The 22269-nt window shown below is 41.6% G+C and overlaps 1 protein-coding gene across 12 annotated transcripts in view; it reads left to right on the top strand.

Annotated features, from left to right (window-relative positions):
* GRIP1 (glutamate receptor interacting protein 1) overlaps positions 1-22269 on the top strand; it is a 723532-nt gene that overhangs the window by 690040 nt on the left and 11223 nt on the right. For 8 of the 12 annotated variants that reach the window (XM_037987743.2, XM_037987719.2, XM_008003935.3 and 5 more), the window contains 4 exons: positions 2424-2580; positions 4569-4680; positions 4793-4837; positions 9985-10218. In XM_037987743.2, the coding sequence (XP_037843671.2) occupies positions 2424-2580; positions 4569-4680; positions 4793-4837; positions 9985-10218 (548 nt within the window). The remainder of the gene's footprint in view (positions 1-2423; positions 2581-4568; positions 4681-4792; positions 4838-9984; positions 10219-22269) is intronic. The other 4 variants (XM_008003936.3, XM_008003933.3, XM_008003938.3 and 1 more) reach the window with 1 other exon arrangement.

Here is a 22269-nt window from a genome sequence, read left to right as displayed (position 1 = left end):
CCCTTCTCTTTCTCTGCTTTGTTGTAATGCAATAATCATTTAATAGTGCTTATTAAGACAAGGCATCCTTATTAGAGATACATATGCCTTTCAAGATTAGCAGTTTCCTACTGATGGTGGTGCACATCTGCTCAAGCCCATTCTTGCACTCTTGCCTAAGTCTCCAAGAACTACTTATTATACAAACAACAGTTGGAAAGAAAATCAGTCTAATGTTGAAATTTCACCAGGGAATTCAGTGGTCATTTGGGTTAATGCTTGTCAGAAAAGGATACTCCAGGAAGACACCACCAATTAGCATTGGCTCTTTGAAAGGTTGAGGGTTGAAACCAGTTACAGAAAGTGAGGTACAGGCTTCCCCAAACTCTTCGTATTATAAAAGCTGAGACTTCAGGTATTTGGGGTTGGTTTGGTTGGTTCAGAAGGAGAAAATGGTTAGTCCATCAGAAGGAGCCAGGATGAAATTCACAGCTACTTAGTTCCCCTTCAAGAGAAGACACATCTGTATTTCCTTAAGTCAACACTTTTGACAGAAAACTGCATTCATCACACAAGACTTCTTCCCAGATGGCTAACCATGCTTCTGCAGTTATCTAGGAAAAAGAGAGAGAATGAGATATTGAACTGTAAATATTTCCTCTGCTCCAAGGTCTTCTAATCCTTGGTGTCCTAAAATAGAAGGTTCTTAGAGTATTTCCATCATGTAGTGGTAGACATTGCCCTGGGTTCTTGAGATCAAATCCTTTTGATCAGAGAGTATTATCCTTCAGATACCCTGCTGTCCTTGGGCTTTAAACTAGTAGCAAAAACGGCACTAGAGGCTTCGACAACAGGTGGAGAGAAAGTGAACGGGGAAGAGGAAACAAGGATATCATGGAGATAGAATCATCTTACGCGATCAGACCATTTAACTGTACCTGAAAATGCGGGTCCAGGTCTGTTTGCTGTATTAAATGATTTAAGCACAGTAAGAAACACATATCATATTCCAAGCCAATGCATCCATGTAAACACACATGCACACACACGTCACAACCTGAGGTAGTGGATGAAGGAGTGTGTGATGATTACAGCACAAGCTATGGAGTCAGACCTATAATCGAGCCCCACTTAAACCCCCAAAATAATTTTAAAGAACTATATACCCCATCACCTACTAAAAGTTGTCTAAATGTTTTTCTCACAAAATGTAGATACTTGCAAAGACTGTAATTTCCAGTTTGTTGTAAAAATGCTTTAAAAATATTTCTATCAAAATCTTGGAACTACAGCTTCAGCTCAAATTTGTGGAAAGTGTCCATTATGTAACCTAATTGCCAAAGCCATTCCTCACTGTCTCACCCATCAGGCTAATCAGATATAACTCCTTGGTAGAAAAAAGTCAGCATTTTGCAATTCAAATAAACAATAAATGCAGCAGGCTCCTTATCCCTGACATCCGTTGCCCTTCTGAATTCTCTGAGGCAGCATGAGAGATGGACGAGACAGAGCGGTGAAAGCCTTGCCGTGAGTTTGTGCCTGGTTGAAATAAGGCCTTGTTCCCAACAGACCTCATCACAGGAACAAGGCTTTCCCAAATTATCCCTTGATTTGGCAGCTGGGAGTCTATATCCCCGGGCCCAGGCACTTTCAAATACTTGAAATGCGGCCAGCACGATGGCTCACACCTGTAATCACAGCACTCTGGGAGGCCGAGGTGTGTGGATCACCTGAGGTCGGGAGTTCGAGACCATCCTGGCCAACATGGTAAAACCCTGTCTCTACTAAAAATAAAAAAGATTAACTGGATGTGGTGGTGCACTTCTGTAATCCTAGCTATTTGGGAAACTGAGGGAGGAGAACTGTTTGAACCTGGGAGGGGGAGGTTGCAGTGAGGCAAGATTGCACCACTGTACTCCATCCTGGATGACAGAGCAAGACTCCATCTCAAAAAACAAAACAAAAAATTAAGATTTGAAATGGATGAGAAATATGTCTTTTGTTTGTAAAGTGGCAGGAGTACAGTTGTGAAAGAGGAAATGAGAAGGGAGAACTAACTGGCAGATCTCAGCTAAGCCAGTTTTGGGAAGAAGTGCATCTAGAACTTGAGGATCTGAAAACCGATTCTCCTAAAATTGTGACTTGAACTCCCAAGAAAGTTTGCAAGTAGCCTTGGGTACTTGAAACCACTGTTCTAAGCCGTCAGTGTCCTCATCTGTAAAATGCAAATAATGAGTATCTACCTCCAAAGATGGCTCTAAAGAAAAAAGATGGCTCAAAATGAAGTACTTGGTGAAGTTCTTGGTGCACAATAAGGACACACAATGTGTTCACTATTGTCATTGTCATTGCTGTTATTCAACTCCTCTACTGGTTAACAATGTAATTTCTCAATGTATTAAGTAATCCTTGGGCCCGATGCTAACACCTTGTTTATATTTTAGGCACTAGTTTTCAGGCCTCAGGATACAATTTCAACACCTATGACTGGAGGAGTCCAAAACAGAGAGGCAGCTTGTCCCCAGTCACTAAGCCTCGAAGCCAGACTTACCCAGATGTGGGGCTGAGTAATGAAGACTGGGACCGGTCCACAGCCAGTGGGTAAGGTTTTCAACCAATGCTGCCTCATCCAAGATGACTGCATGGTCATGTGGGCAAGATTTGAACTTCTCTACTTCCAGTGGCACATATTGTTAGTATGGGCTTCTTAAAGCCACCATAATCATCCATGCTGGCCACATGGCAGGATTCTAAAAGCTGCATGACCAGTGGCAGCCTGAGCACCACACAACAGGGCAAGAGCTGGGTTTCCCCTAATGAAAACAGTAGTAGCACCTGGGGAGAAGCTGCTTCTGTAAACTTTGCACTCCCTTCCTTATGACAAGTAGGTCCCTCTCCTTTATTTTATTTTATTATTTTTTTGAGACAGAGTCTCACTTTGCTGCCCAGGCTGCAGTGCAATGGCAAGATCTCGGCTCACTGCAACATCAACCTCCCAGGTTCTAGTGATTCCCATGCCTCAGCCTCCTGAGTAACTGGGATTATAGGCATGTGCCACCACATCTGCCTAATTTTTGTTTTTTAATTTTATCTTGTATTATTTTTATTTTTTATTTTATTTTATTTTTTGAGATGGAGTATCGCTCTATTGTCTAGGCTGGAGTACAGTGGCGCCATCTCGGCTCACTGCAACCTCCGCATCCTGGGTTCAAGTGATTCTCCCACCTCAGCCTCCCAAGTAGCTGGGATTACTGGCATGCGCCACCATACCTGGCTAATTTTTGTATTTTTACTAGAGACAGGGTTTCATCGTGTTGACCAGGGTGGTCTCGAAGTCCTGACCCTCATGATCCGCCTACCTCAGCCTCCCAAAGTGCTGGGATTACAGGTGTGAGCCACCGTTCTCAGCCTATCTTTTATTTTTGAGACAAGGTCTCACTCTGTCACCCAGGCTGGAGTGCAGTGGCATGATCTCAGCTCACTGCAACCTCTACCTCCCAGGGTCAAGCAATTCTCCTGCCTTAGGCCCCTAATTAGCTGGGACTACAGGCGCCTGCTACCACGCCAGCTAATTTTTGTGTTTTTAGTTATTTTTAGTAGAGACAGGGTTTCACCATGTTGGCCAGGCTGGTCTCCTGACCTCAAGTGATCTGCCTACCTAGGCCTCCCAAAGTGCTGGGATTACAGGCGTGAGCCACTGCACTGTGCCCGTCTCCTTTCTTTTAAAAGTTAGTTTCACATTAAGTTACATTTTTTTTTAAGATACCTCATGGATCCATCTTTTCAGCAAAGTATATTTTACCATTTTTTTCCTTACCAAAACATTTTAAGGAAATTTATAAAAAATGATAGCATTTGGTTTACTTGTAGTGATCTTTAAATAAGTGGGGAAAACACATGTTTCTCTCTGAGAGAAAATGTTGATTTCTCTTTCCTTGTGGATATAGCACCTGAAATACATTTCCAGCATTCCATCCCATTCCAATAGGGTCATCATGTGGCTGCAGCCCATTTAGCAGCAGCCACAAATAGTCTGAAATCCGGTAGTAAGACCATGGACCATACTTTCCATCTTCACAACACTGCATTTCCTAAAGCGTCCCTCTGCTGAAGCTCATATACTTGGAGGGCACAGGTGAAAGAAAGCCTGATCCAAAATGACTGTCTTTCTTTATTTTGTGTGAGATGAAGGAGAGATATTCTGGATACAAAAAAAAAAAAAAAAAAAAAAAAAGCCGGGTGCGGTGGTTCATGCCTGTAATCCTAGCACTTTGGGAGGCCAAGACAGGCGGATCACGAGGTCAGGAGATCAAGACCATCCTGTCTAAAATGGTGAAACCCCATCTCTACTAAAAATACAAAAAAAAAAAAAAAAAAGTATGGGCGTGGTGGCAGGCACCTATAGTCCCAGCTACTCGGGAGGCTGAGGCAGGAGAATGGTGTGAACCCGGGAGGTGGAGCTTGCAGTGAGTCGAGATTGTGCCACTGCACTCCAGCCTGGGCTATAGAGCAAGACTCTGTCTCAAAAAAAAAAAAAAAAAAAAAATGTCTGGCAAGTTCCTAACCCAGCCTGTGTTTCTTGACAACAGTTTTGCAGGGGCTGCCGATAGTGCAGAGACAGAACAAGAGGAGAACTTCTGGTCTCAAGCGCTGGAGGATTTGGAAACCTGCGGACAGTCAGGAATTCTGAGAGAACTGGAGGTAGCCTCAGTCCTGCTACTTACTTTTATTGTTTCTACATTCATTTTCTTTGGTCCTTTTAAGTTTGCATTTCTCACACCAGTTCATTTAAAAGCTTTAACCCTTTCCACAGGAGAAAGCTGACAGGCGTGTGTCTTTGAGAAACATGACTCTCTTGGTAGCTACCCTTTATGTTTATATTTTTGCTTGTGAAGCTGCCTTCCCTACCCCCTTGCCTTCTGGACAGCAATTTGATTTTATACAATGCAGTCAAAAGTATTTATTTCCCCATCTCCACCCCTCAAGCTTACTGACTTGTGGCTTCTGCCATTGCTCCCTGCTAACCCTGACTGTATCCGTTTCCCACCAAATCGCTGAAAAGCGAGCTAAGTCTCCCAGCAGTGGCGCATCCCATTCTCTTAGTTGCTTTAGAAAGGTTTCTTTGGCATGTTTTCATTTGTACCTGGTATAGAAATTAATTTGATCGCTAAGAGGAACATAAGAGGAAATTTTATTTTACTTTGTTTTGTCCTTAAAGTAGATGACAATGCAGCTGGTGAAAAAGGCCAGTCTATTTGATAAGCAGCAAAAATATTACATAGTACGTTGCTGTTAATTGCAAATCCTGATTCCATCTGTATGAACTTAGTGTGAATTCAAGGAAGAATGAGATGGAATGTAATGGCTGAACTCCTGGTGAGTTCTTTAATCAAAGCCATGAATTCGCTGATGGTATTCACACTTTAGTCTGGGAAGTCCTGGACTGTTTCCTTTTATGTTCTTTTAAATTTTCTGAGCTGTAAAAAATAAAGTGGCAAAAGTCTCATTTTTATTTTGATGTCTTATGAGGTCCCCAAGTCACCATAAGGAATGTGAATGGCATAATGGGGTGAAACTGTTGCAATTCTAAAATGATTACTCATCTTTATATTATTTTGCTTCTCAATTGCATGTGTGGATATTTTATGTGATTCTAATGTTTGTGAATCTGCAAAGAGAATTATGAAGAAAAATACTAGTTTGAACTTGTAAACGTCATAGTATTACCTGGCATGAACTGCAGCTTCAGAGCACAGTTAAAGGTTCTGGACATGGATAATCCTGTAAAATCTAAATGAAGTAAGATGTTAGCAGTGATTCCTTTTTACACAACTTTCAAAAAGAACAGAATGCTTAAGTATCAGCTGGCTTATTTAAACCTGTACCACCTTCTGCATGTAGAATGATGAAGAAAAGTAGCCCACACTGAATAATGAGCACAATTCACAATTCTTGAACATAGCCCTGCTTTTGAAAGCACGTTTTGGCCCATGCTGCTTTTTCAGTGTGCATTTTGATACTTCCCTTTTGAAGAAAAAAGTTGTTTTTCTAACAGCTTGTTTTACATTAGGCAAAAATAAAATGATGTAAAAAGTAATACAATGAGGTTCTATTTTCACCCAGAAATTGAGTTATCTGATGAAAACAACATCCATCAGCAAGAGTAGACTTTATGTTGCCACAGCCTATGACTTTGCTGTAACATAGCTCCAGACAGGTGTGGCCCTTGACATTATTAATGCAGAAAGCAAATGAGTTGAATTTATAAGCCAAAGGGAAATTAAATCCTCAACTAGCATGAATAATTGGCAAAGTCGTAAATTAGTTATATTTAGACTATTATCACAAAGAATATTTATTTATTGGTTTAAATGAACCCCATTCCCTTGATTGGAAATGCTGTTATACAAAAAATATTAGAGCTAGATTCTTGCATATTAAATTTACATCCAGCATTAAAAGTTAAAGCACACTATAATACTAATAAATGTAGAAGGTTAGCTAAGATGAAAGATGATTACAATTGAAATGGAAATGAAAATTAGTTTACTAATCATTTTCCCTATAGCTAGCAATAATTTAGGTTCAACTTTAGCACTGAAAAATGTATAGCTTTAACAAAGGAGAGAAATTTGAATGAGTCTTTGGACAAGTTTTTAACCTCTCTTATCAGATATTTCTTCTATAAAAGATGGAAATTATAATGAGCTAATAATTATGTGGCACTTAACAAGTATTTAAAAAAGCAGTAAAAATTAACTATTAGTATTTTTGCCCTTTCTTGATTAATGAACACTGCTTTAACTATTTTGTGTTTAGCATAATATAGGAAGAAGATTTAACTAAATATCAGATAGAGAACTCTAGGTTGCCTTAGGGATAATATGCAATTATGAATTACGGCAAATGAAAACAGGTAATACATACTCTTGAGACCAAAGCAAATCCTAGGTAATTAAAAATAATTGTTTTTTTAGCTTTTTATTTTAGTTTTTATATTTGTTTTACCTTTTATGTTCCCTCTTAGATGCTACCTAAAGTTCATTTTAAACAAAGTAATCAAATTTTGATTACTATACAGACTCCCATACTTACTTGGAAATGCGAACCAAAGAATTAGTGATAGTATCTTATTTCTTCCATCAGAACCTTTTCTAAATCAATTTGTAATTTCTTCTATGGCAGCTGAGACTCATCAAAGCAAAACTGTGGTCTCCCAGATGTAGTGATTAAGTGTTTTACTTCCAACACATGTCCTGTCATTCTCATGAAAAATGAATATTTAAAAATGGATGTTAACAAAGCAAACAACTAGTCTAAGTAGGTAAAAATAATAAATGGAGGGTCAGCATGGCAAGAAAATAACTGCTGAGCACTGTCAGATACACTAGATTAAACATAGAAATGGGGCGGGCATGGTGCCTCAGGCCGGTAATCCCAGCACTTTGGGAGGCTGAGGCAGGCGGATCACCTGAGGTCAGGAGTTTGAGACCAGCCTGGCCAATGTGGAGAAACCTCATATCTACTAAAAATACAAAAATTAGCCAGGCTTGGTGACAGGTACGTGTGATCCCAGCTACTTGGGAGGCTGAGGCAAGAGAATCACTTGAACCCGGGAGGCAGAGGTTGCAGTGAGCTGAGATCGCACCACTGAACTTCACCCTGGCGACAGAGTGAGACTCCGTTTAAAAATAAATAAATAAATAAATAAAATAAAATATACATGAGTAAGTGCCATAAAATAAAGAATATCCCATGACACCAATGAAGCCAGTAAAGAAAGGTTTCAATCAACTTAAAAAGGATATTTGTCTGAAATAAACTGTTATATAAATAGTCCACACTTGTTTTTAAATGCTAGGCATCTTTCTACTTACTAAAAAGGAAGTTTTATATGGTTCAATCTAACATTTCACCGAGAAGCACCGAACAGTCAAGAACGAGAGTTCTGGAGTCAGAATGCTAGAGCTCCATGCCCTGGCTCTTGGGCAAGTGCTTAACTTGTCCATGCATCTCTTTCCTTTACTGAAATGAGGATGTATGGTAATTTTAATATCTATTGTGCAGGGTTACTTATGTATTACATGATATTCTACATACAATCTGTATGGGACTTAGCACATGTTAATGTTCAGTGATCAGCAAGTCTTTTTACAGTTATAATTTTCTTTTTCAAAATTATCAGTGTGATAACTGATCTAGCCAAGATATGAATGGTCCACTTGTTTCATTTCTTTTTCAACAATGTTGTTAGATATATGCACATGTGTGCCAACACTTGGCTGTTGTTCAAAGATCTTGTTAATAGTGTGTGCATAGCTGAACACCAGGTGAATTTGAGAATCATGAAATCTTAGAGACGTGACAGATGAAAACTCTACTCACTTTGCAGTATTCCCTTGTAATCAATAGTTTTATAAAGTGCCCTCGGCTCATTTACTACCAATGTGAGCTTGGGTGAGTCAGTCTCTTTTTGCCTCAGTTGCTTACCTATAAGTTGGGAGGAATGGCCAGGTGTGGTGACTCACACCTGTAATCCCAGCACTTTGGGAGGCTAAGTTGGGTAGGTCACTTGAGATCAGGAGCTCCAGACCAGCCTGGCCAACATGGTGAAATCCATCTCTACAAAAAATACAAAAATTAGCCAAGCATGGTGGTCCTTGCCTGTAGTCCCAGCTACTTGGGAGGCTGTGGCACAAGAATTGCTTGAACAAAGAAGGCAGAGGCTACAGTGAGCCAGGATCACACCACTGCACCCCAGTCTGGGTGACAGAGTGAGAGTCTCTCTCATAAAAGAAAATAAATAAATAAATAAATAAATAAATAAATAAATAAATAAACAAATAAATTGAGAGAAGTAACAGTACCTACCCCACAGAGTTGTTGTGAGGCTTAAATGAGTGACTACATTCAAAAGACTCAACAAGTTAAGCTTCTGTTACTTTTAGCATCAGTATTAATATAAACAACTAAATCACATGGCAAATGGAACTTGTTTTCTGTCCCCATGGTTTCAGGCAGATTTATCAATGCTAGTTTACCTTTATACCATTACACCCAGGAGTACAGAGCTGGCTATGGGCATGTTTTCAGAATTTTAGCATTCTCCAACCATGAGAAATGAATATCCACTACTTGATATTGGTTTCAAATCTTTTTTTTTTTTTTTTCCAGTTCTGAGCCTTGTTTATATTTGGTATCTAATCTTGTCATTGCTTGTGAAGTATTCAGGGAAGAACATATTTGAAACCAAACAAACTTCCCAATTCACTGGTAACATCCAATTCAAGTCCTACTGCTTGTGAGCAAAAAGTTGAATATAAGAACATAATAAATGATAATAAATGAAAAGATTCTCTGAGGATCTTATACAAAGGGTATTTCTAAGAAACATTTAATCTGTACCAAATAATATGGAGACTTAGCTGGTCTACAAACTTTGAGGACAGGCCACTTGGCCAAAGGAAAGACAATATACAGTGCTAGACAGAAGCTTGGGAAGAACCCCTTGCCTGTATATCAGTCATCCCATTCCAACCCATTGTTAGCTGCCGTTGGAGATAGAGGCAGTATTGCAAGTACAGGCAGCCTGGTGTCCATTGAGAAGTTCTTGGTGCATTTCTGTAAGATATATTCAAGGTGGCCTCATGAATCCCATCTGTTAAAACCCACTCAGTGGAAAGTTAATGCTTAAAATGTAGTTTACAGTAAGCAAATGTTAGAGCATTTCAATTTGCCTCAAAACTGCCAGGGGTGGTATTTGATTAAATAAACTCAGCGGCTTAAGTACTTAAATTGGATTTGAGACGTGCATTATAAATGTCACTTGCAAAGCATTTTCCAGACTTTCATAGTTCAATTAGTACATCCATTCTCCAGCCTTTGGTTTTGCCCTGAAGAGACTGTATTTTTACCTCGCAGAAGGATAAATGTGCTTACTGTTGAGCACCAAACTCTTTCCTTAGTCCATGGTTTAACTGTTTCTAAAAATTGTCAATGCCACAGGCAACAATCATGTCGGGGAGCACGATGAGTTTGAATCATGAGGCTCCAACACCTCGCAATCAGCTGGGGCGACAGGCCAGCTTCCAGGAGCGCAGCAGCTCGCGGCCGCACTACAGCCAAACAACTCGGAGCAACACCCTGCCTTCAGATGTGGGTAGGAAGTCAGTAACCCTGAGAAAAATGAAACAAGAAATAAAGGAGATCATGTCTCCAACTCCTGTGGAGCTGCACAAGGTCAGTAAGCTTTCTCTTCTTTTCCTAGGGTCAAATTTGGCAGCCATTCTGCATAGCATGTATGCCCAGATGTAAGCATGGCAATGCTATCCTCCTGTCGGCTCAGCCAAGCAAAGAAGCTTAAAGACAGATCTTCAGAGACTTTGTTCTCAAAATACAATCCCTGGGGGGTTATCCTGAAAAGCAGGGAAAATTGGCTTTCAAGAAATGTATTTATCAAAAATGTATTTATGATGTCTGGGTGTGGTGGCACACACCTATAATCCCAGCACTTTGGGAGGCCAAGGTGGGCGGATCACTTGAGGTCAGGAGTTCAACACCAGCCTGGCCAACATGGTGAAACCCCATCTCTACTAAATACAAAAATTAGCCAGGCGTGATGGCAGGCACCTGTAATCCCAGCTACTTGGGAGGCTGAGGCAGGAGAATCACTTGAACCCGGGAGGCGGAGGTTGCAGTGAGCCAAGATTGTGCCACTGCACTGCAGCCTCAATGGCAGAGCAACACTCTGTCCCCCCCAAAAAAGAAAAAAAGAAATTATTTATGGCCAGAATCTTCTTACAAAAATTTGAGGCTCCAATGTCACACGGAGCTTACATAATTAGTCTATCGTTCCAGTCTCATTGGAAGGGGAGAAGATTTTCTAAATGTCATACACTCATAGCTTCACAGAAAATGGGGTTCAGGTTCAATGTAAGGAGGTTTAATCTTTCATTACAGACTTACAGTAGATGGTTAGGTTGTTCAGGAGACATGGAGTTCTCTCCAAGATGTGTTAGATGGTCTTGGGCCAGGATAAAGCAAGCACTAGTTATGTTCTGTCTCTGACTGTGATAGTTGCCTCACTTTGCTACATGGAAGAAAACCCACTCTTGCACACAAAGTTGAATTCAAGATTTGCTGGCAAGGTTAACCAAGGCATATGTAAGTAACAGTGTTTGTGGAACCCTGGGCCAAGGAGAGCAGTGGAGGTCTAGTTTTCTTTTCTAGAGTGAGTGCTTTATTTTTTGTTAATATATAAGGATGTATAAAATGGTAACAATCTCATGCCATCTTTCTTGAGAACCAAGACATATTTTGTGGTTAATAATCTATTAGCTAGATATTCGTTATTTTATCCAGAAGAGCAAATAAATGTCAGATTCAGAGGAGGCAATAGGCTAGCTACTCGCTTTTTTCCTCTAAAGACCTCAATTTCCCTAGCCACCTTATTAAACCTAGCTATTTGTTTTGCAACTGACAAGGATATTGTGAGAGAAAGGATAGTATGGGAAGTTGGGTTCTGAACTTTGTGTTCCAATCCTGGGTTCATTCTTTCACCACTCACTCCTCCATTCATTTAATACCCATCCTGTGCATTCATTCACTCAAAGAATGTATTACAAATCCCCAGGGAGTACGGAGTCTAGTGAGGAGACTCCCTGGGAAACAGAGGGATGATAATGGCATCAGTCCAATGACAGAGGCAAGCCTGGGAAGCCTTGAGGGTGGGCCCTAACCCACTATCAATGGACAGAAAAGACTTCCTAGAAGTAGGTGTTGACTGTGCAGAAGAAGGTAAAGGATGGGTGGGCATTCCAAGTACAGAGAAAAGCAGGTGCAAAGGGGTGTCAAAGATTGTGGTGCATTGAGAGAGGGGATGCAAATATTCTAACATGACTAGAGCCTAGAATTGGAAGCTTGTGTGTTAGGAGGAATTACAGACTAAGAGAAAAAACAAAGATATTTCTGACGTGTTAGGATGATGACCCAGGTTTAGGCCCCAGCCACAAGTTAGCTTGTTTATCCAGTTACCCTAAATTGATGTGTCTGATTGGTAAGTCACATATCCTAATATACTAATTGACATACACCATTAGGCTGTAAGAAGTCCAATGGTGATTAAATTGCAGAAGCCACATATTCAGTCCTAAGTCTGCTGTACCAAGAAGAGGGCTGGTACCAGCGGGTTCCCTCAGGTACCTGTGAACACTGCCTTCCCCTCTTCTGTACAGTTCTGTTCCCCAGAGAAACAGGAGCCTGCTTGATAACCCACCTTCCTTCACCCCAAAGAGAATCCATATCAACACGTACTGAGTGCCTAGCAAGTGCTATATACTTCACATTTTCAGTCCTCACTTATACAGGATAGACAAATAGCAAGTATAAAATAGAGTCTTTTTTTCCTTTGGAGTGAAACATTCACCTCCAAGGAAGAAGATTATTGATAGCCCAGGAATACAAAAGACCTGTTTTCTCATTCCTCCTTCACTGAAAGCATTTAGCAAAGATAATGACAATGAATTAGATGTGCAAGTGTTGTTACAGCCGAGGTTTAAAATGGCTCTGCTAAAACATATATAAAAAATTTTTAAAAAGTATCATCCACTTACTGGCATAATGAGTGGCTGTGGATGGACTGGTTGGAACATTTGTGTGGCAGTGTGTGAACTGTAAGACCCTGAGATCACAGACACGCATGAGCCGAATTGACCTTATAAGTAGGATGCTTCTTTTTTCCTTCACTTCTGTCATTTTCTCTAAATGGTGACAATATGTACATATTCCATGAAGCTTCACTTTTTTTTCTGAATTGATCCCCAACAAAATAAGACTCTAAAAAATAAGTGGTGTCCTAGACACTGCAAGCCCCCTAAAATGACCTAGTTAAGTGAAGATGTAGCTGAGATGCCTGTGGCCAGATACTATGGAATTATTGGAGTGATTTATGCTCACATCTTGGGTTTCTATTCTTTTTACTCTGATAGGCCATCCAGGATGTTTGTTAGTAGGCACACCCTCCAATTTTGAAGGGCTGGAGCGGAGATATGGTCATTACAAAAGCTACTTAGAGCAAAGAGTGGTGATTGCATGTGTGTTGAATGTGGGTGTCTTTTGAACACCGAAAGACTACCTGATGTCCTGAAAAGGCACAGTGACTTGTTAAAGGAATGGAGCTCTCTTCCCCTGGGGTACTGCTAGCCTATATTAAACCTTTGTGAACATTAGGAAAAGGTACTCTTTTGTGGTGGTGGCATGGAGAAGGGAGCTAGGGAATGAGAAAAACAGCTTCCTCAAATTGAAGATAACCCAAGCCACAGTGCACAGCTGGTTTTCAGTCCCCTGAGCCTCCTTGGTACTCTTTTCCAAATGGACCTCATGGAGGAATTCCCAAGGGGCTGGAAAGACCAGAGTGGAGAAGCTGGGAGAGATGAATAGCACACCAGGCTAAACATGCTTGGCGTTATTTTCCTGGTGCTGTCTTTCTGGTGGCTCTTTCTCACATGATTAGGCTGTATGCAGGAGAACAAGTGGTGGGCCTGTTCATATCTAGACCAGCACCTGTGAAACCTTATTATTTTCACTATAAGTTGGATCAAGATAATATGAATGAATGGAAAAGGATCTGTGCCATTGCTGGGAGGACAAATAGCTAAAAACACTCCAGCTCCTGCAGGTGGGTTACTAACATCATCTCCATACGGAAAGAATAATGCATTGGCTCACCTTCCAGCTTCTGAGGTCTCAACCTACTCTCCCGAGTTTGCCCCTCATTTTCTACCCTTTCCTTCCTGCCACTTCTCTTCCTCCAGACCTTTGGAAGATCCCCAAGTCGGAATCTAAATGGTTTTCACTCACTTCTCATCATCCGCTGCATCTGAGGCTCCACTGGGGTCTTGGCAAGGCTTCCTTCAAGTTGTCCATATTCATTCCTGAAGCCGAAAAGCCAGTTGTCATGCCTGACCCTGGAGAACAAAGAAACACAGTCTTATGTCCTCTTTGTAGACATGGGAGGGAAGTGGAGCTGGAGTGATTTGGAACTCAGTGTGGAGATAGAGAAAACGATAAATGGGTCACAGGGAAGTGATCTTCATGTCCTTTTAGGCCACTGTTTCTCCAACTTTCTCAGTTGGGATGCACAGTCTGAAATATATTGTACCTCACAATTCACTGCACATGTACACCCACACTCATATATGTGAATGAATCTAAAAATTGCACAGTATACACTGACATTTTTCTGTTTTTTCTTCTGTTTCTTTTCAAATGCTAATCTCACTAAGCTGACTTCAAGACTTCTTAGTAGGTCTCAACCAATAGTCTGAGGATTAAAGCCTTAGACAGTAGCTCAGAGTGTGAACCCCTGATGACCTTTTCCATGGGATGCTTGTTAAAATAAAGGTTCCTAAGCCCACACAGACTTAACGTGTCAGCATTTTCAGGGAGTGTGGGCCAAGAATCTACATTTTAGCAACCTTTTCAGTGGATTCTTTTGCAGAATAGAAATTGAGAATCACTCCCTTAGATTTTGCTGACTGGAGGTGATAACTATTTCAGTGAAATCATAGGCAACAGCTGGGTGGCAGGGTACAAAGGAAATGAGGCTGCATCTAAGGCCCTGGAGCTTCTGCATTTTATCTTTCAAATGAATTCTGGTTTGTAATGCAGCTTACCACAGATTCTCTCTCTTTGCAGATAAGGGGCCTATGATCTCAGCTACTGTTCATTGATAACCCTTCTTTCCCTTCTGAAGCTTAAATATTCTTTGGTGTCCACTTAATCTGTTTCTGAAATGAGTTCTAGCCTCACTTCTTTGCACACCTTAAGGCAGAACGATTTTTTGTAGATGGAAGTTCTCCATGTTCAGAGCATTTGGACTTTTATAAAATTCATATTGAGGCTGGGCACAGTGGCTCACACCCATAATCCCCATACTTTGGAAGGTCAATGCAAGAGGATCGCTTGAGCCCACAAGTTAGAGGCTAGCCTGGGTAATGTAACAAGACCCTATGTCTACAAAAAATGAAAAAATTAGCCAGGCATGGTGGCTTGCACCTGTAGTCTAAACTACTCGAGAGGCTGAGGCGAGAGAATCACTTGAGCCTGGATGGTCGAGGCTTCATTGAGCTGTGATTGAGCCAGTGCACTCAAGCCTGGGTAACAGAGCAAGACTCCCTATCATATTGACGTTTCCTTTTGCTTTGCCATTCATGCTTTTCAATAAAATTATACTTCTTAATTGTATGCAGCCATTTTTATCTTTTTATATAAATGCTTTTTAAAAATGTTGCAGCATCTGCTTTTATTTGTGGCTGCTGGTGGCATGACACTTGGACATTTCAGTCACTCACAAGTAACCTCTTTATTTTTGACAGCTGCTTTTGCTACCATCATCTTTTCTCCGCTCCAAGTCCAGTTTGCATTTTGATCATTTTTGAGTTTTCCGAGAGGGGAGCTTTGCTCTGCTTGATATGATAAAGTTGTTTTGCTTCTTAGAAGGAGTGTTATTTCCAACGTGTATAATACCAGCTTCTTTTGCAATATCTCTCTGAGTCAGGAACAGGCTCAGCCCTCGGAGGAAGTATGAGATGGAAATACATATCTTATTCTTGCACATGCTTCTTTCTTCACAAAATATTTGGAGTCAGCTCTCAAAATCAAAGAAATTCTCATGCCAGGCTTCAACTTTCTCCAAATAGCTAGTGTAGAATTGTGTACTGTGGAAATCACTAGAAGCTAAAAGCAACACACTGAATATATGAACTTTTTTTTTTTGTCTACCACACTTTGCTAGATCTGCTTCTCTTTCTTCAGGCAAGGAATGATAAATTAGAGAGAACATAGGCTTCCTAGTCAGGCAGACCTCGCTTGCCATGCATTAGCCATGCCACTTCCATGAGCCACAGTTTCCTCATTTACCAAAGAGGGAGCAGGGTCACTTGTTATCAGAAGAGGGAGACTTCACAATATAGCATTCTTTTCTGGCAAAGTCACCATCATTCCATCTTGCTTCAACCTTACAGGGTCAGAAACTCAGACGATGAGACTTCTTCAGCATCCCAGACTTCAACAAGATCTAGATGACTGCCATAAAGCCATCCTAGACATTCTGTATACTCATTCTGTATACCAGAAGAAGTGGATATGTGTCTAGTGACCAGTCACTTATCAGTTTGATCAGCAAATTCTCTCCCTGTAGAACCAGGGACATCAAACAGAACATTATTAGGGGAACACAGAACTGTGGGACAAGGATTGGAGTTAGGCTTGTATGCTTTAAATAAATAATGGCATCTAGCCCTGACCCTCCTCAAAATGTATCATTTCCATTAGCTTCCCTTCTCTATGATTCTGTTAAGACACACATTTTAAATGTATAAAACATAATCTTTTTTGGGAGGAAAGTGAGGGATGGAGTCTGGCTCTGTCGCCCAGGTTGGAGTGCAGTGGCACAATCTCGGCTCACTGCAATCTCCGCCTCCCAGGTTCAAGCAATTCTCCTGCCTCAGCCTCCTGAGTAACTGGGATTACAGGTAGGCACCACCACGCCCAGCTAATTTTTTGTATTTTTAGTAGAGACGGGGTTTCATCATGTTGGCCAGGTGGCCTCAAACTCCCAACCTCAGATGATCTGCCTGCCTTGGCCTCCCAAAGTGCTGGGATTACAGGCATGAGCCACCATGCCCTCCCAAAAACCATAATCATTGAAGTTTTATTTTATTTTAAATAGACACATAAGAATTATATATATTTATGGAGTACAAAGGGATATCTTGATACATGTATACATTGTAGAATCTATACATGAGTTATTGGCATATTCATGACCTCTGTAAGTCAGAGAAAATGACTGAGGCAAGTGTCAGTCATTTTTAATTTACTTTGCCAAAGTTAAGGACACACCCTGGGGAAAAAGCAACACATACCACAAGACAAATCTGCGATGTGTGCTTTTTCCAGAGAGGGTCTGTGGGCTTCAATATTTAAAGGAAAAAGAGTAAAGAAAAAAAGAGAGGGAGAGGGTAGATAAAAGAGGGAAGCAATTACATTCTGTTGAGCCTTTTGATTAGCTTCACGGAATAAATAATGGCCTCCAACCCTGACCATCCTCATTTCATTTTTCATGTGAAAGGAGTGGTTCATTATGCATTTATCTGGAGCTCAGTGAATCTGCATTTTTACTTAAGATAAAATAATTATAGAGTATAGGTAGGGAGGAGTCAGATATGCACTTTTCTCAGGTAAGCAGAGGGATGACTTTGAGTTCCGTCCTTTGTCCCGTATTTGTGAAGATAAGCTGTTAATTTACTTTGTCGGGGTGAAATTCAACTGAACTGTTTTCAAGATCTCAGGGCCCACCAGGAATTTCCTTGTGGGCAAAATATGAGAAAGTTATGTAGCTATCTATGTAGGAACAAGATGGGAAAGAGGTTTGTGGGACCCAGTGCCCAGCTTCACTGTTTCCTTTGGCTTAGTGAGTTTGAGGTCCTGAGATTTGAATTTTATTTTCCTTTCACACCTCAACTATTTGTCATTTCTTTTTTTTTTCTTTTTTTTTTTTAAAGACGGAGTCTTGCTATGTCACCCAGGCTGGAGTGCAGTGGTGCGATCTTGGCTCACAGCAACCTCCACCTCCTGGGTTCAAGCAATTCTCCTGCCTCAGCCTCCCAAGCAGCTAGGATTACAGGTGCGTGCCACCATGCCCGGCTAATTTTTGTATTTTTAGTGGAGATGAAGTTTCACCATGTTGGCCAGGCTGGTCTCAGACTGGTTGGTCTCAAATTCCTGACCTCATGATCCACCTGCCTTGGCCTCCCAAAGTGCTGGGATTATAGGGGTGAGCCACCACCCCCATCCCATTTAAAATGTTCTCTTTTCATGATTTTGAAATATACATTATTATTAACTGTAGTCAACTTGCAGTTTAGTGGATCACTGGAACTTATTCCTGCCAACTAACCAACTTTGTACCCATTGACCACCAATGTCTCCTCTTTACCCCAGCCTCTGGTAACCACCATTCTACTTTCTGCTTCTATGAGTTCAACTTTTTCAGATTCCACACATAGGCGAGATCATACAGTATTTGTCTTTCTGTGCCTGGCTTATTTCATTTAACATTTAACATTTTCATTTAACATAATGTCCTCTAGGTTCATCTACATTATCACAAATGACAGAATTTCCCAAAAAACACAATTCTTATGTAAATGACTGGCTCATGTCAAAAAATATTTATTTAACTCATTAGCGAGGAATGATAACAGGATGGCAAAGCTTGTTTAAAGAGGCATAAGAAAGGCCAGGTACAGTGGCTCACACCTGTAATCTCAATACTTTGGGAGGCCGAGGCAGGAGGATGACTTGAGCCCACAAGTTAAACACCAGCATGGGTAATATAGTGAGACTCTGTGTCTACAAAAAATAATTAAAAAAAGAAAAAGCCAGGTGTGGTGGCACGCACCTGTGGTCCCAGCTAAGGAGGCTGAGGTGGGAGGATCACTTAAACCTGAGAGGTCAAGCCTGCAGTGAGCCACGACCTCACCACTGCACTCCAGCCTGGGTGACACAGCAAGAGCCTGTCTCAAAAAAAAAAAAAAAAAAAAGGGATAAAGAAACTTTATGTATATATATTATATGCACATATATATGTATATGTGTGTGTGTATGTGTGTGTGCATATAAAGTTAGTGGGACATATGTATATATGATACATGATATATCAGTCAGTGGGGAAAAGAAATGTTGGAATAAGGTTTCTAAGTTGGAATCAAAGCTGCCCAATAACTTGTTGGGAAATAAAATCAAAGCCTTTGAGGTTATCTTTTCTGAGGGGAGAAATGTTTTGCATCTCTACCAGACAGAACTCAATTTGCATCTTATCACTTTTCTACAAGTTGCCATCCACTTTTGTAGAGTCTGAGCTCTGAGCAAGAGAAACAATGAGAATTGCCATCCCCTAGACTCAGACGTCCCTGTGGCAGGCTCACTAGTGTCTAGTGTGCCTTATTTCTCAGGGCTTGATCATACATCTTATCGCTTCTGTCCTGGACCCACCACCACCTCTCTTCAGAACTATTAATAGCTTCCCTTTAGTCTGATTCTGGCCTGGGACCATTCATCCCGCCCTGATATGCTTATGCATCTCTGTTGTGATCAAACGTGTTTATTTCTAGCCTGTAAGTTTGTGTATTATCTGTAGGATGTTCACTTACAAACGGTGTACTTTCTGAAGGTCACTCCATTTCCCTCATGCCCAGATTCTTGGAGAACAGTCCTATCATCCTCCTCCTGCACTGTTGTTCTGCCATACGACTTGTCAGGCAGGGTTATAGTAAAGATTAAATCGAAGGCTGGGCGTGGTGACTCACGCCTGTAATCCCAGCATTTTGGGAGGCTGAGGCGGGTGGATCACTTGAGGTCAGGAGTTGGAGACCAGCCTGACCTACATGGAGAAATCCCGTCTCTACTAAAAATACAAAATTAGCCAGGCATGGTGGTGCATGCCTGTAATCCCGGCTACGCAGGAAGCAGAGGCAGTCAGGAAGCGGAGGCAGGAGAATTGCTTGAACCCGGGAGGCGGAGGTTGTGGTAAGCCGAGATCACACCACTGGACTCCAGTCTGGGCAAAAAGATTAAATTGGTAACACTCTAGCCCAGGGCATGTCTCTTTCTCTCTCTCAGATGGGGTACAGAGCTCTTTCCTTGTCCCAGGCTCTTCATAATGTCAGGCGTCAGCAGCCTCTGCAGTGGGGAAAGAAAATCAAGACAGTTAGCATTCAGTGCAGTGGGAGTTTGGCTAGTTGCAACTTGTCATCCTTCCTGAATGACAGTGTGCCTGGCCCTCAGTCCCACAGGCCCCGAGGGCGGGTGGAGGGTGTGCCCCCCACCCAGAGCTGCAGGAGGTTCCCAAGTCGAGGAGGCCCACATGGGCCTGAGAGGAACGGAGGTCAATCTGTTGCAGAGGGAATTGGAAAAAGGGTAAAAGCTGGAGACGGGCCAGGCCAGAGCCAAGCTGGGAGCTAGAACACAGAGGCTGAGTCAAGAGGGGTGCTGTTAGCAGGCAGCAGGCAGGCCTGAGCAAAGACACCCACAACAGGGACTCCGCCACAGCCGGCCAGCTTGATGGTGGCTGGGGCAAGTGCAAAGGACCAGCAGTGGAGCTGGCAATAACTAGGGGACCAGCTGCTGACTTGCGGCTTGGTTTGATCTCCTGGAGAATTTGGAGAATGATCTAGGTCTTTTGTTTTTGTTACTGTGTGAACCAATAGATGTGTGAAGGCGCTCTGGGATGAATGAGAAAGGCAGCACCTAAATCTGCCACAGATCTTAAAAACTGTGCTACTTTTTTGGTTGGGAATCAGCTCCCCAAGGGCCAGGGTAGCCCCTGGCTTGCTTACACTTACAGCCAAAATCCCAGCTACTGATTCTCTCATTGTTGAGCCCTCATTTTTTCCAGTTCTTGGTCCCACGCTGTTGCCAGAATGCAGCAGGAGGTGGCATTTGGAGCAGCTGTTCATTTCTCTCCTCAGCTAAGGAGACTCCCCCAGACAGGAGGGCAGCAGCTGCTTTCTGACCCAATTCCTCTCAAAACCCCTGAGTTTCTAATGGTATAAACTGAGATTGTTCTTGGACTGCAAGCTTCCAGTTTGGAAGACTGTATTCTATTTCGTTTTCTTCCAGCACCATAGATAGTGTAGGATTGTCCTCAAAACTGACATTACTTAAATTGTCAGAGTTAAAGGAATGGGGCTACCCCAGTGGTATCTGTCACGAGTAAACCAAAATGCCTGGTGATTTACAGGAAAATTATCTCTGAGAAGTAGGTGTCAGTTTGGTCCCTAAGGCCATTGGGACAAGGGAGTGAGCCATAGGGAGCTGTCAGAGCTTGAGGACTCCTTCTGGGATGGCTGTCACTTGCCATGGCTTGCTCCAGAGAGCAGATGCAATTGCCCTTCAAAGCCAAGTGGGGCGAGTTGGCTCTGCAGCTAAAGCCTTTCACATGTGTCAAAATCAAAAACATAAATATTGGGTTTCTGATCTTGGCCTTCAGGATGTTGTTCAAACATGTCGGTAGACTTGCTTAGAAATATAAAACAAGGCTGAATATGAATCATGGTGAACCCACCCTGCCTCCTGTGAAAGCTTCTGTTCTCAGGAGGGTTCAAAGCAATTGCAGCACATGCTGACAAATAGTTAAAATTGAACTGAGCTTTGTAGAACTGTATCCTAGCCCTGAGTGTTATGTTCTAAGAAGCTCATTGGCTCTTTTAGAACAGAAAAATCTTGCAACTGTGTTCATAGTCCAGGTTCCCCAGAGGCATCCTCTAGTCAGCACAAAAGACAGACCCTACAAGAAAAATTTTGCTTCACATGAGCTAGGGTAGAATGCAAAGCCAACTGACAGGATGGTGAGCCGTAGGAGCATGGAGCAGGACTTTATGCAGATGTTCTTGGAAAGCCACAAAGGGCTCTGATGAGAAGAAACCCAGCGGATATGATTAATTATGCATCTTTAGTTGGTTGGGCAGTTGGAAATGAATAAAGGCTGCCTGACTAGCTAGGAGATTACATGTCCAAAAAAAAAAAAAAAATCATGATTTGGTGGAAAGAACACAGCAAATGAGGTCAGATATTCTAGTCTTGAATCCTGGTGCTTCTGCATTCTAGCTGGACAAGTCAGTCCGTCAACTTTTTCAAGGTTCAGTATCCTCATTCGTGGAAAGGCAATGATTTTGCTGCACAGAGGTGTCGGAAGATCAAAAGCAATCATATGTAAGAAAGTAACTGGATAAGAGATTCATTTCCAGGGGTAGGGAGAAGTATGAACTTACACCTCAGAATCCTTAGAATTATTTTTGCACAGGAAATAAATCCAAGGTAACCACTATCAAACTCCAGGTAAACAGGGCTGTATGGCACAATTCATTGTTACTGGCTTGAGAACAGCCCCCCGTGCTCCCTATTTTTGTTAAGTATTGATTTCTAGAATCTTTTATGTAGTTTTAAAATCATTTTATTTTTGTTAATTTGCCATTACTAGGCTATTTCCAGGAAAACCATAGAGCTGGCTATTAAAATTCAGTATCCTTTAACCTTGGGAGATGTCCCTGGAGAAACAGATTACTTTTAGATTTAAACTATTTATTAACCTCTCATCCTGAAGAGTTTTCCATCAACTCTTCAACTCTGAGGCTTAGGAAAACCAAGACTCTTTGCCAATAACTGTGACCTTGAAGTTAATGAGCTACTCTGCTAACTGACTGTGGTTGGCACTCATCTCTAATGCTT

Source organism: Chlorocebus sabaeus, chromosome 11 (assembly GCF_047675955.1).
Source record: "Chlorocebus sabaeus isolate Y175 chromosome 11, mChlSab1.0.hap1, whole genome shotgun sequence".
Lineage (NCBI taxonomy): Eukaryota > Metazoa > Chordata > Mammalia > Primates > Cercopithecidae > Chlorocebus > Chlorocebus sabaeus.
This window is presented reverse-complemented; position numbering and strand designations above follow the sequence as displayed.